The sequence below is a fragment of the Amyelois transitella genome, chromosome 10, assembly GCF_032362555.1.
Source record: "Amyelois transitella isolate CPQ chromosome 10, ilAmyTran1.1, whole genome shotgun sequence".
Taxonomy (NCBI): domain Eukaryota; kingdom Metazoa; phylum Arthropoda; class Insecta; order Lepidoptera; family Pyralidae; genus Amyelois; species Amyelois transitella.
In genome coordinates, this window is record NC_083513.1 from 922511 (window position 1) to 937014 (window position 14504).

At 33.2% G+C, this 14504-nt stretch overlaps 3 protein-coding genes across 3 annotated transcripts in view; 1 reads left to right on the plus strand and 2 right to left on the minus strand.

Moving 5' to 3' along the window:
* Positions 1–7368, plus strand: part of LOC106134781 (cadherin-87A) — a 71804-nt gene extending 64436 nt beyond the window's left edge. The window contains exons 30-36 of the mRNA XM_060946084.1: positions 121–233; positions 1135–1298; positions 1706–1863; positions 2661–2766; positions 3799–3985; positions 4752–4865; positions 6065–7368. Of these exons, the coding sequence (XP_060802067.1) occupies positions 121–233; positions 1135–1298; positions 1706–1863; positions 2661–2766; positions 3799–3985; positions 4752–4865; positions 6065–6139 (917 nt within the window). The 3' untranslated portion in view covers positions 6140–7368. The remainder of the gene's footprint in view (positions 1–120; positions 234–1134; positions 1299–1705; positions 1864–2660; positions 2767–3798; positions 3986–4751; positions 4866–6064) is intronic.
* Positions 7369–7633: 265 nt separating this feature from the next.
* Positions 7634–10322, minus strand: LOC132902201 (uncharacterized). Its single transcript, XM_060946320.1, has 5 exons — positions 10260–10322; positions 9839–10045; positions 9287–9427; positions 8547–8642; positions 7634–7991 (listed from the first exon to the last, which is right to left on the minus strand). Exons 1-5 carry the CDS (start codon positions 10314–10316, stop codon positions 7788–7790), a joined length of 705 nt encoding a protein of 234 aa, XP_060802303.1. The 5' UTR covers positions 10317–10322; the 3' UTR covers positions 7634–7787.
* Positions 10323–11120: 798 nt separating this feature from the next.
* The window catches only part of LOC106141071 (uncharacterized), a 29866-nt gene continuing 26482 nt past the window's right edge, over positions 11121–14504 (minus strand). The window contains exons 5-6 of the mRNA XM_060946205.1: positions 14260–14319; positions 11121–13625 (exon numbers count right to left, since the gene is read on the minus strand). Of these exons, the coding sequence (XP_060802188.1) occupies positions 13428–13625; positions 14260–14319 (258 nt within the window). The 3' untranslated portion in view covers positions 11121–13427. The remainder of the gene's footprint in view (positions 13626–14259; positions 14320–14504) is intronic.

Genomic DNA, 14504 nt, shown 5'->3' on the forward strand with positions numbered 1-14504 from the left:
ATTCCGTCATGAAGCCATACAGCTGAAACCGGTGAACTTTCAGTCTTTTCAATACTGTTGGCTCTGTCTACCTCGCAAGAGATATAGACGTATGCTTCAACAACTTTTCTGATCTCTTAGGTATACTCCTAACTGCCCACTACATGTCGGAATACAACCAAGATCGCTTCGTCCTCGACATTATCGCTCAAGAGTTAGCTCCACCACACCGACAGGCGAAGACTCAAGTGTTTGTAAGTAAATTAGTTCAAATTGCTTATCTGAAGTTTTGGCTACATCCTCCAATATTTTCCTCAATAAACAAGGGATTATATTTTATTTAATAAAATACAATTAAATATTTCACCCTCAAGCCACGTGATAATGAACACCAATCAAAATGCGTGACGTCACTTGTTGCCAAACAAGAATTGGAATATCATTGGAACATGTTCATCTTAATGTATTTATACGATTACAATTATCACATACAAGTTACGTAGGTAAAATAAGCTCTACTCAACGACACACAACCTTTTTCCTCCTGACTTTAGTCCCGGTTGCATCCTCACCACTCCGGAGAGGAGCCCGAGATATGCCTTTGACCATGGATCCTGGATTGGTTGAATCAGGTTTTACACGAAGCGACTCCCGTCTGACCTCCGCAACCTTTGCTGGAGAACCTAACACGTGATCGATCATGGTTACACATTGCCTGAATGTGCAAGTTTCCTCACGATTGAAATGATAGATGGACTCCGGGTCCTTTTCAGATATTACTTACAACTAAACCATTATTCCTTTGACAATTTATTTTTATTTTATTTCATTTTTATTTCAAGCATCTGGACTCATACAAATTTTGTTAATATACATATTACAGTAATTTAAAATCTAAGGTTAGTAATTACATACCGCTCCAAAATTAATCTCTCCTCTCATGGATCTACTGGAAGAGATTTCTTTTGAAATAAGTAGCACCTTTGTACTAGTATTACTGTTATAAATGCTTCTGTATATAATTTTGTGTACATAAATAAATAAATAATAAATACAATATCTCACTGTACCCACATGTAGTCCACAGCAGTGGTTAATGTAGGTACAGTCCAGCCGGCTCGCTATCATGGCAATATCTAAGTATTCTTCTTTTAGATATGGATCATCGACCGCTCTTCTCTTATCCGTATGGTTGTGTCTCGGAGTTGCTCAGACTCAGTAGACGGTGTCCAACGAAGGTTAGCTGAAGCCAGCAGATCCCTGCTAGTCATGGGCAGAAGGCTGCCCCTCGTGCAAGCTGACAGGCGATATGACCATTGGTAACATTTTTATCTAACTTAAATAAATATGTAAGGTATCTTCTGAATCTCAATTGCCTCCGTGGCGCAGCGGTAGTACGCTTGTCTGTGACACCGTAGGTCCCGGGTTCGAATCCCGGCCAGGGCATGATGAGAAAAGAACTTTTTCTGATAAGTTAAGAATAGGACCACTCCATCTCTTTCGCATGGATGTCGTAAAAGGAGACTAAAGGATAGGCTTACAAACTTGGGATTCTTTTTTAGGCGATGGGCTAGCAACCTGTCACTAGTTGAATCTCAATTCTGTCTTAAAGCCAAATAGCTGAACGTGGCCATTCAGTCTTTTCAAAACTGTTGACTCTCTCTACCCCGCAAGGGATATAGACGTGACCATATGTGTATATGTAAAATTTCAACAATTATTACAGGTGTGAAGTACATTTACACGCGGTAGACCCTACCACGTACCAGGTATTACCTGTGGAGAAAGTTCTAGAGACAGTGGACTCAAAGTACGATGAACTGAAGGACGTTTACCAAGAGTTCGGCGTGGAAACTCTGATAGCTGCCAGCGCTTCGTCCAAAGGTAATTTTCATCTAGACGTAATCTATACTATACTAATATTATAAAGCTGAAGAGTTTGTTTGTTTGAACGCGCTAATCTCAGGAACTACTGATTCGAATTGAAAATTTATTTTTGCGTTGAATAGACCATTTATCGAGGAAGGCTTTAGGCTATAAAACATTACGCTGCAACTGTTAGAAGCGAAGAAATAATGCCCTAAATAACTATTCCGCGCGGACGAAGTCGCGGGCAAAGCTAGTTATTAATACAAGTTGGGATTCTCTGTCTGACAGTTATAAATAAATATATAACATATATTTATTGCTGCATACTTCCTTCGCTTCATCCATTTCGGGTACTCTTGACCTGACCCTTCACCAGGACGTCCTTCACTTGGTCAAGATACGTTCGTCTAGGTCTTCCCACTCCGACCTTTCCCTCCATTCTCCTTGTATATCACATATATACAGAGAAAATGGGGCGACTTTATAATAATATGTAATGACGATAGTGATGAAATGATAACTGGTGAACGATGCGATCAAATGGTCACGTCTATATCCCTTGCGGGGTAGACAGAGCAGGGTAACAGTCTTGAAAAGATTGAATGGCCACGTTCAGCTATTTGGCTTAATGAAAGAATTGAGTTGTTTACTAACCCATCGCCTAAAAAAGAATCCCAAGTATGTAAGTCTATCCCTTAGTCGCCTCTTACGACATACATGGGAAAGAGATGCAGTGGTCCTATTCTTTTTTGTATTGGTGCCGGGAACCACACGGCAGCGGCGAGATATATTGTTATTTATTTCTTTAACAGCTCCCGATAGCTTCGACCCAGCGTTGGCAGCTTTGATAGCACTGCTAATAGTGTTATTTACTGGGATCGTCACATTTGTAGTCGTCTGCGCATGTCTCAAGCATTGGTAAGTGCAAATCATAGAGATATCGCATTGTAAAACTTTTATAGTTAGATTTTTTTAGGTGCCATTTTAAGTAATTAATTTTTTTTAATAGGTTGTTGTTAAATTTGTGATTTTTTTTTTACCTTTTGAAGAAAGAGTGAATTAATTTCATAAACATGCAAAGCTTTATATGATTTCATGCTAACGTTGAATTCTCAGTTGTTCTGGTTAATTTCAGAGAGTGAGAGACATGGAATTGTAATACATAATGCTTTGTTGCACATCCACGCTGGATTTTTTTTCAATTGAGGTTTTGAATCATACTCCGCTATGATATATTTTCGTTTTTGTAAAGCAATATTTTTTTTTCATTTCATGATATTTAGAATACTATAGATGTATTTTAAAAATTGGATACTAGTTAACTTGTTTTGATTTTAACGAAATATCATACATATAATCACGTCTATATCCCTTGCGGGGTAGCCAGATTCGACAGTCATCAAAAGACTGAAAAGCCAAATTCACCTGTTTGGCTTAATGATAGAATTGAGATTCAAATAGCGACAGGTTGCTAGCCCATCGCCTAAAAGAAGAATTCAGAGTTTATCAGCCTAACCCTTAGTCGCATTTTACGACATCCACGGTAAAAAGAGATACTTATAAGCAGGGATCGGAATAGGTAGATTGATTTTATGTACTTGCATCATGAATTACAATAGAAAGCATAACATGGATAAGCCTCTTTTCCGGGATTCCATTTCAGTACTTACACTTACAGTAAACTACATTGTCCGCGGGTAACATTGGACTACAATTTACGTGAACGAAGTCAAGGGAAAACAGCTACCACTAATATATTGTTCATCCCACTAGTAAAAATTTTAAGAATTTACAAATCCCGCAATCCCGGACGGAGGCATGTCCATATTAATACCTATATACGTGTCAGTTCATTGACCCCAATTCAATCTACCTATTCCGATCTCTGCTTATAAGTGATATAATATTTTGAAAATCCAACAAAGATTTTTATCACATGACCCATAACAGGGTGGCACCGCCGCCTTCAATGCAGTCGAGTAAAGGAGACAGTCTCGCCAGGAGAAGAATATTAGAAGAATTGAGCACGACAGAGAATCCCCTATGGTTGGAGACGAAGCTGAGACCGTACGAGGAGCAGGAGCTTACCATGAACGTTTTTGGTGATCAAAATGAACAAAACGTTGAACACGCTCAGGTAAGATTTATCTGTTTGATACATTACGTCAATATATATCTCACAAATAATCCAAAATCAATCCTAATAGGTATTCATTCTAAAATAAGTCATCACATACTTTACTCCTATATATATATAATAGTCCACATATATATATATATATATAAAATTCCACCCCGCATCATACTATCTGCGTTTCCTCTTTGGATGGCTAAGGATATCCTTTGAACCTTTATCACAAATAATATTAAATAATATTATCAATGCATACATACATATAGTCACGTCTTTATTCCTCACGGGGCAGACAGAGCCGAACGATCTTGAGAAGACTGATAAACCCCGTTCGGCTGTTTGGCTTGATGATAGAATTGAGATTTTAAATAATAGTGACAGGTTGCTAGTCTATCGCCTAAGAAGAATCCCGAATTTAAAAGCCTATCCCTTGGTCTCCTTTTACGACATCCATGACAAACAGATGGAGAGGTCCTATTTTTTTCTATTTGTGCCCGGAACTACACGGTTTAAGTTTTGTTTAAGTTCTATTCTATTTTTTTACCTTGATGTACATAAATAAATAAATAAACTCCCTTTCCCATTTTTATTATTAGTTGGGATAAAATACATTGAATACATAGCCATGTTGACGAATCTACTGGGCGCAGCTTGTATTATTATAAAAATCTTCTCATTTTCAAGACTGTTGGCTCTGTCTACCCCTGAAAGGATATAGACGTGATTATATATATGTATGTACGTATGTATATATCATCTTGTTTCACAGACCGACAACACATACGCGACAATACAAGGCAGCAGAAATACAGAAAGATTCGGTGATTACGCCACGCTCGGCGGTGAATCACCTACACCTTTAGAGGCAGCTCTTGGGTTTCAGGTAAGTGAATACATATACCGTGTCCGTGTGGTTCCCGGCACCAATACAAAAAAAAGAATAGGACCACTCCATCTCTTTCCCATGGATGTCGTGAAAGGCGACTAAGAGGTAGGCTTATAAACTTGGGATCCTTTTTTTTTAGGCGATGCGCTAGCAACCTGTCACTATTTGAATCTCAATCCTATCTTAAAGCCAAATAGCTGAACGTGGCCTATCAGTCTTTACAAGACTGTAGGCTCTGTCTACCCCGCAAGGGATATAGACGTGATTATATATATGTATGTATGCATACATCTACCTATACTAATATTATAAAGATGAAGAGTGTTGTTTGTTTGAACGCGCTAATCTCAGGAAATATTGGTTCGAATTGAAAAAGCTTTTTGTGTTGAATAGACTATTTATCGAAAGGCTTTGGCTGTATAATATTACGCTGCAAATATTAGGAGCGAAGAATAATGGAATATGTGAAAAAAACGGGGATAATTATTCATCCTTGAGGGCTTCAGGGATACCCAAAATAACTATTCCACGCGGACGAAGTCGCGGTCGCAGCTAGTGCACACATATAATCACGTCTACATCCCTTGCGGTGGCATGTGGTTACCGGCGCTAATAAAAAAAAAGGAATAGGCTACTCCATCTCGTTCTCGTGAATGTCGTTAAAAGCGACCAAGGGATAGGCTTATAAACTTGGGATTCATCTATCAGGCGATGGTCTAGCAACCTGTCAATATTTGCATCTCAATTATATCATTAAGCAAAACAGCTGAACGTGGCCTATCAGTCTTTTCAAGACTGTTGGCAAAAAGGGATATAGACGTGATTATATATAATATATGTATGTATCCATTGCGGGGTAGACAAAGCCAAAGGTCCCAAAATACTGAAAGGCCACGTTCAGCTATTTGGCTTGATTATATAATATTGAGATTTAAAATAGTGACAGGATGCTAGCCCACCGCTCAAAAGAAGAATTTCAAGTTTGTAAGTCTACCTCTAAGTCGCCTTTCACGACATCCATGGGAAAAAGATGGATTAGTCTTATTCTTTTTGTATTGGTGCCGGGAACCACACGGCACTATGTACTATTCCTTGCAATTGTATCAATTTCTGTGTAATTAAAATATGACAAAGAAACATTTGCAAGGATCTTTTTCGAAATACATTGATTCTGATTATTTTAATGTAAAAAACAGGGCAGCACATTCAAGCCGCCATCCCCCAGTACCCCGGAGCCGCCTCCCCGACCTTCAGGAATGGGCGCGCTATGACAACGTTATTTTTAGTTAGTTAGTTAGTTTTAGTTAGTCTATCATTAAGCCAAATAGCTGAACGTGGCCATTCAGTCTTTTCAAGACTGTTGGCTCTGTCTACCCCGCAAGGGATATAGACGTGACCATGTGTAGTTAGTTTTGCTATATATATTGTCACGTCTGTAACTCTAATATGGGCTAGACACAACCTCAGTTTTATCACAAAATCGATATTTTATTAAAAAATACACCATCGCAGGCACTTTTTAGTGTCATTTTACGTTTCAATATATTAAAATTAATTTATATCTAATATTTTAATATTTTTCAAAATGGTACAAATATTAAGATCTGTGTTTGTTGTGTTGTTTTCAAAGAAACTTAAAAAAAACGCACTTTTGACCCATGAATAATGTAAATTATGATGAGTATGATGACTTAGTTACAAGTCATTACAAAAAACTTTGTATAAACTTATACCTAGCAATAAGACTAACTCTTATTATTCACTATTTCATTTAATATATTCTAGATGTGTCTGTCTGTAAGTATTTTACGAATTAATAAAACATTATTGTTTATAAGCATGATTTTAAATTGACTGTTTGAAAATTAATGACTGCCATTAAATTTGACAAATTAGTTTTATAAAGAAAAAATATACAAATATATTTTGTAAATATTTATTGTAACTATTAAATTTAAGTAAAAAATGCATGTTGATGAAGTACCATATCTTATTTCGGTATATAGCCAGGAAAACTGTTAAATTCTATAATTTTGTTACCAGTATTGTTGTACATCTGTATGTTCTATGGTACATCAACAACGTTCATTAGTTATAGAATGTACCTATATTTTGTCCAAATACATATATATATACCTATTTAACAAATACTTTATAAAGTCTGAAATTTTCATATTTCGTTGTATCTCGTTTTTACCTTAGACTTAGGATTTCTATAGTATAATTTATTTTTCCTACAAGTAATGTCTAAATATGTGTAAATTTTCTTTAATGTAACGTATTAATTCATCATAATTTTGGGAAATGTTTCCGACAATAGACGCATATAAAGAATAGTATATACTTTTTTAACAAAAATTTGAAAGTAACTTTCGTTATTAAAGTCAACTTAAACTTAAATTTAAAGTATCTCGTTTAGGAATCTCATCAAGTTATTATTTTTAAGAGAAGATTATTCCATTTGTACAAATTATTAAATGGAATTGATTTATATAGTTTTATATATTTACAGCTATTAACCATTTCTATTGCCATATTTGTAAATTATACAAATAATGTACAAATGAACTTAACATAATTTAGAATTAGGATACCTTTTTTAAGGAAATGACTAAGTAATTTGATAAATTAACTTTATAGCAATTTTTCAAAGTTATGCTAAATAAAAATAATAAGATGGAATTCAGTTTGAAAACGTAATGATATATAGTTTTATATTCTACTTTCCACTTGTAAAATATTTTTCCCAAATATACATTCCATATTTAAACAAAAATTAAATAGTTTCCTCACTTAATAAAATAAAAAGTAAAAGTCAATAAGCGTAAAGAAATATTTTATGTAAATATTATAAGTATAATGTAACCTTAAAAGTATTATTAAACAGATGAATAAAAATAAGATATTTCATTATCAGTTTTATTTATTTTTTCTTCCCCTATAGCATCTATCAAGCACTTTCATTACAGACTTAACCCTAGTTAAGTATTCAGACAAATTAATTCTGAGACATTCTTCCAAGTCGCAAACGGCTTTATTATATTTCCATAATAATTCCGCCATTGACCTTAATTTTAGATATATAAGCCTTTGCAAGGTGCGGTGGTAATTGTCTTTTTCTACCTGAAAAAATAAGAAAGAAGGCACCAACTTAGGTATTAAAAGTAAGTATCTATTATTTATAACATTAAGAACTCTTAACAAATAATAAATAAATAATACTTTTAAAAGGTTTTGTTCTTCATTGCGAAGCTACGGGATTATGGTGAATGAAATGTTGTATACAACAATAAAATTGAATAATTGGCGGGGTCAATCGATCATACAGACTCTCTCACAGACTCTGGTGACGTATAATCACGTCTTAATCCCTTGCGGGGTAGACAGAGCTAACAGTCTTGAAAAGACCGTCAAGCCACGTTCAGCAGTTTGGCTTAATGATAGCATTGAGATTCATATAGTGACAGGTTGCTAATCCGTAGACTAAAAGATGAAACCCCAAGTAACTTCGATTCTTCTTATAGGCGGCTTTCTTATGAAAGCCTACCTTTTAGTCGCCGTTTACGACATCTATGCGAAAGATATCTATGCGAGAGACACACCTTATCTTTTTCTATTGATGCCGAAAACCACACGGCACTCTGGTGACATATAAAAATATTAAAATAACAATCTTACGTATTCCACCAGACACAAGGCGACGTCCTTTTCTGAAACATAGCTCGATTTACACAAATATACAAGATGTTTGTAACCTTTCCGCCATTTATTTTTCTGAAATAAAATGTACATAGGTATATCAAATGAGTTTATTATGCTACAAACAATTACTGTTGGACGGTCTATAAATAATAATAATAAATAAAAATGCCGTAAAAGTGCTGTGTGGTTCCCGGCACCAATACAAAAAAGAATAGGACCACTCCATCTCTTTCCCATGGATGTCGTAAAAGGCGACTAAGGGATAGGCTTACAAACTTGAGATTCTTTTTTTAGGCGATAGGCTAGCAACTTGTCACTATTCGAATCTCAATTCTATCTTAAAGCCAAATAGCTGAACGTGGCCTATCAGTCCGCTCAGGACTGTTGGCTCTGTCTACCCCGCAAGGGATATAGACGTGATTATATGTATGTATGTATGTATAAATAAAAATAATTTATTTCAGATTTGCATCCATATTGTGTTAGAAAAAATTTAATTTTAACTTATTCTAGGGTTAGTAACAATTCATTTAAATTAAATATTATATAATTAAAGTAACTTAATTTTTATTACTTCTATGGCTGGTGATAACGTCAAAAAATGTGGTGCACCACAAGTTCAAATGCATGTGACTATTTTCTTAGATAAGACATTAGTTTAATTGCTATAATAAATACAGCGAAGCCACGGGTGAAAGTTAGTAAAAATTGCAAACCTCCTTTTCAATCTGTGTCACAGCCTGCTTTTTCTCATATGTAGACGTTAGCGAAGTTTTCAGGCAAATTCTTTCTCCCCGATTGTAATTAAATTCCATCTTATTTATATTTCTTTTATAAGTATGGATGCAGTCTTCCCACTGAAAATAATTCATAATAATTATTGGTCTACTTTGTACTAAAATTATTAATATTTATTATTTTACCAAATTTTATTTTTGCCGATTTTCCTCCATATTGATTATGGTTTTAAATAATTTATAACTATAAATTAAACTAATATAAGCCTATTTTTTGGTGATATATATCTGAGTAGATAGATTGAGTGAATTAAAATGAATATTTTTTTAACTAAATTGTAAAGAAAGACAAAGTATTTTTTGTAGGTGGCGCTTAATTCGCGCGGGCGGTTAAAAAAACTTTTTAAGAGATAGATTTATTATTTGATAAAAACGTATTATTATTTTTAAAATTGTACTATTCAACCAGAGTCAAGAAAAAAACCATAAAGAATATTAACTTAACGAACTAATAAGCAATCATCTAAATACCTTCTCACTAATATTAGTCCCAAAATTATGGTCTCTGTGCTTCATCATCTGTATCCTATAGTCCGCTGTCAAGTTAACTTGCTTCATTTGAAATCTCTCTTTCCAGGATGTTAGTATCTGTTTATCTTCTTTATCGAGTTCTATAGATAATTTAATATCGTCTTCATAAGATTTTACTTGATGGAACTCATTAGGGACATCTATATACTAAAATTAAAAATAAATCTTCTAGAAATATCTAGAAGTATTGTTTTGCTATACAAACGTGTTTCATTCATTATTGATTATAATATAGCACAAAACGAATTTCTTATTAAATTTTAAAAATAAAATGCAGTTGCAAGAATAGTTGAAAAATAAGAAGTTTTAATAAATTATTTTTTCTAATAAACGTCCTTAGCAAATGAAAAAGCAGACTTACCTCAGAGTGACCAATTTTTATTCCAAATAGAATAAACATTATTAAAATCGTTAACATTTTACACCTCACTCAAATCGAAAAGAAAAGGACTAAATAAATAATTTTATTCAACCAACAAATTCACTTAACCTGCAAAATTAACATATAATAAGAATTTATAAATTTTGATATTAGAAACTTCATAATGTATTATGTATAAAAAATAGTATACGAATGGCTTCAATCCGGAATTGGCACTATGCATTGATGTGATAACATTGAACTAAATAAGACTCAAGAACAGAAATAACTCACGGCAATACTTATATCTTTACAGTTAATAGTATTGCCCGAAGTTCGTCTGCATAGATTAGACACTTTTTAGTTTCATACATATAAGACATATAAATATAAATATATTATACACTTTTTAGTTTCATACATATTCATAAGTCACGTCTTCATCCCTTGCGGGTTAGACAGAGCCAACAGTCTTGTTAAGGCTGATTTAATTGTAATTTTTTTTTTCTTATCCTAATACCAACAACCAAAGATAGTTGCAGACTTGCCATATGTTTTGGCGTCTCTCATCACCTGACCGAGAAATGATCTCCGTCAGGTGATGAGAAGCGAATATTTCTGATTAGCCCGGTAGTTCGGGTCTAGGACATTTTCTTCGTAAATGTGTCATATAAACCATAGAATTGTAGAGTTGGTATACCATTACGCAAGTCTGGAACTTCGAAACTAGCTGAATATATGTAGGTAACTATGTAAAATAATTTTTCCAAATATTTTTTTTATTTTTGTTCTCTTCCAGAAACCTTACTGTTTACTATTTCATTTCGTCTACTTGGGTTTCTGGTAAAATCAAAATACAAAGAACCTCCAGTATAATTTATTCGTTAATTTGTTACAAAAATATAACATTACAATAACAATAACAGTCAGTGTTACCAGGATACATCATTAAATACAAGTTATATCTTACGAAGCTTTAGGCGCCAGCCACCCTGATCGATAAGGGTTAGTTTACACTGAGAAGGGACGCAATCCGACGCACACCTTTTAATTTAATAAGAACGACTTAAAAATTGAATTATTATATACTAGGTTCACTAAAAGGTACAAATTTCATCTTTCAATCGCGTCTAGTTCCGATATGATACGATCTCAAAGCCAGAACTATACAAACAATACATTGCAGTCATGAATTTTGTGTCTGGAGGTTTAGTTGGAAACTTTATAACTCAGTTCTCTCAGAAATTCAGAACTCAGTAAAGTTTCAATAAATAAATCCCAGTTTTTACATGTTTACCTGACTATGTAAGAAGGAACGCTATTAAAGAACTGATGTTAAGACTAAGAAAATAACTGATTTGAGATCAGATCAGAATAATTTTACTAACGATTTTTGTTGATATATTATTATGTTTTGCTATCCGACCACTAAAGCGGTAATATTCATTTTAAGAATTCATGCTATTAATAGTTTTATAAGTAGGTATTCACGATTTTTGTTGACATAGGTACCTACGTAATATTTTCTTTTTTCAAATTCGAATTTATAAAAAATATTATTATAATTTTCTTTTCGACCAGCATAGCGGCGCTAATAATTTCGGAAATTATTACTTTTAATAGTTTTTTAAATGTTTTTTCTGTACACTTAAAATACTATTAAAAGATACAGACCAAGTTTGCTTAAACTATCACAGTTAAACTATGTACCTACTGATATAAAAGGTAACATTTTTAAATAAAAAAATAAAATTTATCATAACACAAAATAAAGAACAAAACAACCATTCAACCACTTTACCAAATTAATTTCGGAAAATATTCGATCGAAAGACATAAATTAAATTATTTCTATTAAAATATAGTTATATTGTACTTGCATCTCTCTCTAATAAAAAACTTTATTATTTTAATACTATAGCCCCCATATTTAGTTCACAAATATCAGAAAAAAAAAGAAATAATTTTAATGATATGATATTGTTTTGAATTCTATGGTGAAAGAGTTTAATTTCAAAATTATTTGTCATAATAAATTGAGACATTTTTACTATGTCAAAGTTAAAATAAAAAGTACCTAATTTATTTTAATTTTTTTAAACTACAACTTATCAATCTTTATATTCATTTCACTACTTAATTAATCGCGATAATAATAATCTCTCAAACATAAACATTTATTAATAAAATTTATCTAAATAATATTTTATAATAATTAAAACTCAATGTTCCTTTTCTGTATTAACTGTTTGATTTTTGAGATTCTTACATAAGTATAATCGAAATAATTTTTTTAACTAAGTCAGTAGAGTCACAAGTTAATGTATTTAACTCTTATCTTGTAATTGAAACTTTATTATATATTTTTATGTATATTGTTCTTATTGTAGAATATACGAAACATCTATGAAATAATAATAAAGAAATGAACTAGGTAGGCATTGACTCGAAGCGCAGAAATCGGAATAATAAAGTTATTTTATTACTCATTTACACGTCAAACGTCTTAATTCTATATAATGGCAATTTATTATTACAAAAGTATGTTACATCAATACCAATTAGCAACCAATCATTATATTTACAAATATTCAAGCACAATTTTGAACACAATTAGATATGGATTCTACACTTTATAAATGAATACATTTTTATTTGAATTTGATTTTTTATTTTGGTATATATTTTAAGGTTTGTAGATCAATAAATCGAAATATATAAATTAATCCATCACGTGACACATTATTTGGTAACGGTATATTTCAAATCTAATATAAAAAAAATAGATAAAAAATGTTTGGATTTGTAATGAACTATATATACTTACCAAATGTTATATTTTATTTAGCCAGATATAGTAGTGAAAATATAATTTTGAAACTCCCACTAAAGATTATTTTTTCCAATAGCATAATATGGCAATAATCACAAAATCTAGGAAGATTGAAGAGCATATTAATTTAACCTCGCAGCATAAGAAATCGACGTACTAGGGTCAAATTCTTATGCTCTTACCTTTACCGTTGATGATACAAAATATTTTTAATTTCATATCACTCATTTATTCATACAGTTTTTTATGTTTTGTTTTCCAAGCTCTGCTTCATCATTCAAAGCTCAATAAATAAAAGAACTAGATCGCAAATTAATAGTAAAAATTCTAGAGTATTATTTCCTCAAGCAAGTTTTGAAATTGTCAACTGCTTCTTTGGACTGTTTGGTCGCTTGCCTCCTCAGATGGTTCAGCTTCCTGTGGGAGTGGAGCAGGAGGTCCCTGTAGGATCTCCTGGAATGCTGGAGGTCTTCATGGAATCGATGGAGCTCGTTGGCTGCGTGCCGTCTCCAGCGCTGGACCCGAGGTATTTTCTGGAAGACGTCATGTTATAAGGAGTTAGATGAGCGTCGTTGGTCGAATCAGTAACGTGCCCGGTTAAAATTATTTAGTCGCAAAAAGACACCGGTTCGAATCCCACCTCGGCCATATGTACTTACCTTGACTATTGACGGCCTCTGTGGCTCAGCGGTAGTACGCTTGTCTGCGACACCGGAGGTCCCGGGTTCGAATCCCGGTCAGGGCATGATGAGAAAAGAACTTTTTCTGATTGGCCTGGGTCTTGGATGTTTATCTATATAAGTATTTATTATAAAATATAGTATCGTTGAGTTAGTATCTCGTAACACAAGTTTCGAACTTACTTCGAGGCTAACTCAATCTGTGTAATTTGTCCCGTATATATTTATTTACTATTTATGAAGTTATGTACATTAGTGTGAATACTAACAATGCTCTTACGGTGAGAGAAAACATCGTGAGGAAACCTGCACATTCAGGCAACTGGATGTGCAACCGATCGATCTTATACGTTAGGTTATCCTGCAAAGGTTGCGGAGGTCTGACGAGAGTCGCTACAATTTTTTTTAGACGACCATTAAGCTGTGAAGGCCTTAATTTTTAAAATATTCAATAAAGTAAAAAATAAGTAGTAATTAATTAACTTACTTCGCATGGAACGCCACAATTGTTTACTAATTTATCACATTTCTTGATGAAATCTTCACTCTGAAAAAAATATATTAATTTAGACACTAGGCATGTATAACGGATAAATAATAAAGATATAATAAAGCCGTGTGGTTCACGGCACCAATAAAAAAAATTGGATCGCTCCATCTCATTCCCATGGATGTCGTAAAAGGCGACTAAGGGATAGGCTTATGAATTTCAGATTCTTCTTTTATGCGATG

What these genes read in the sequence shown, in the direction of transcription:
- LOC132902201 (XM_060946320.1), bottom strand. Translation starts at nt 10,316, where the DNA reads ATGTTAACGATTTTAATAATGTTTATTCTATTTGGAATAAAAATTGGT. An exon ending in TAAAAATTGGTCACTCTGAG is followed by an intron (nt 10,046 to 10,259) that starts GTAAGTCTGCTT and finishes TTTTAATTTTAG; the next exon opens with TATATAGATGTCCCTAATGA. An exon ending in TGACACAGATTGAAAAGGAG is followed by an intron (nt 8,643 to 9,286) that starts GTTTGCAATTTT and finishes ATTTTATTTCAG; the next exon opens with AAAAATAAATGGCGGAAAGG.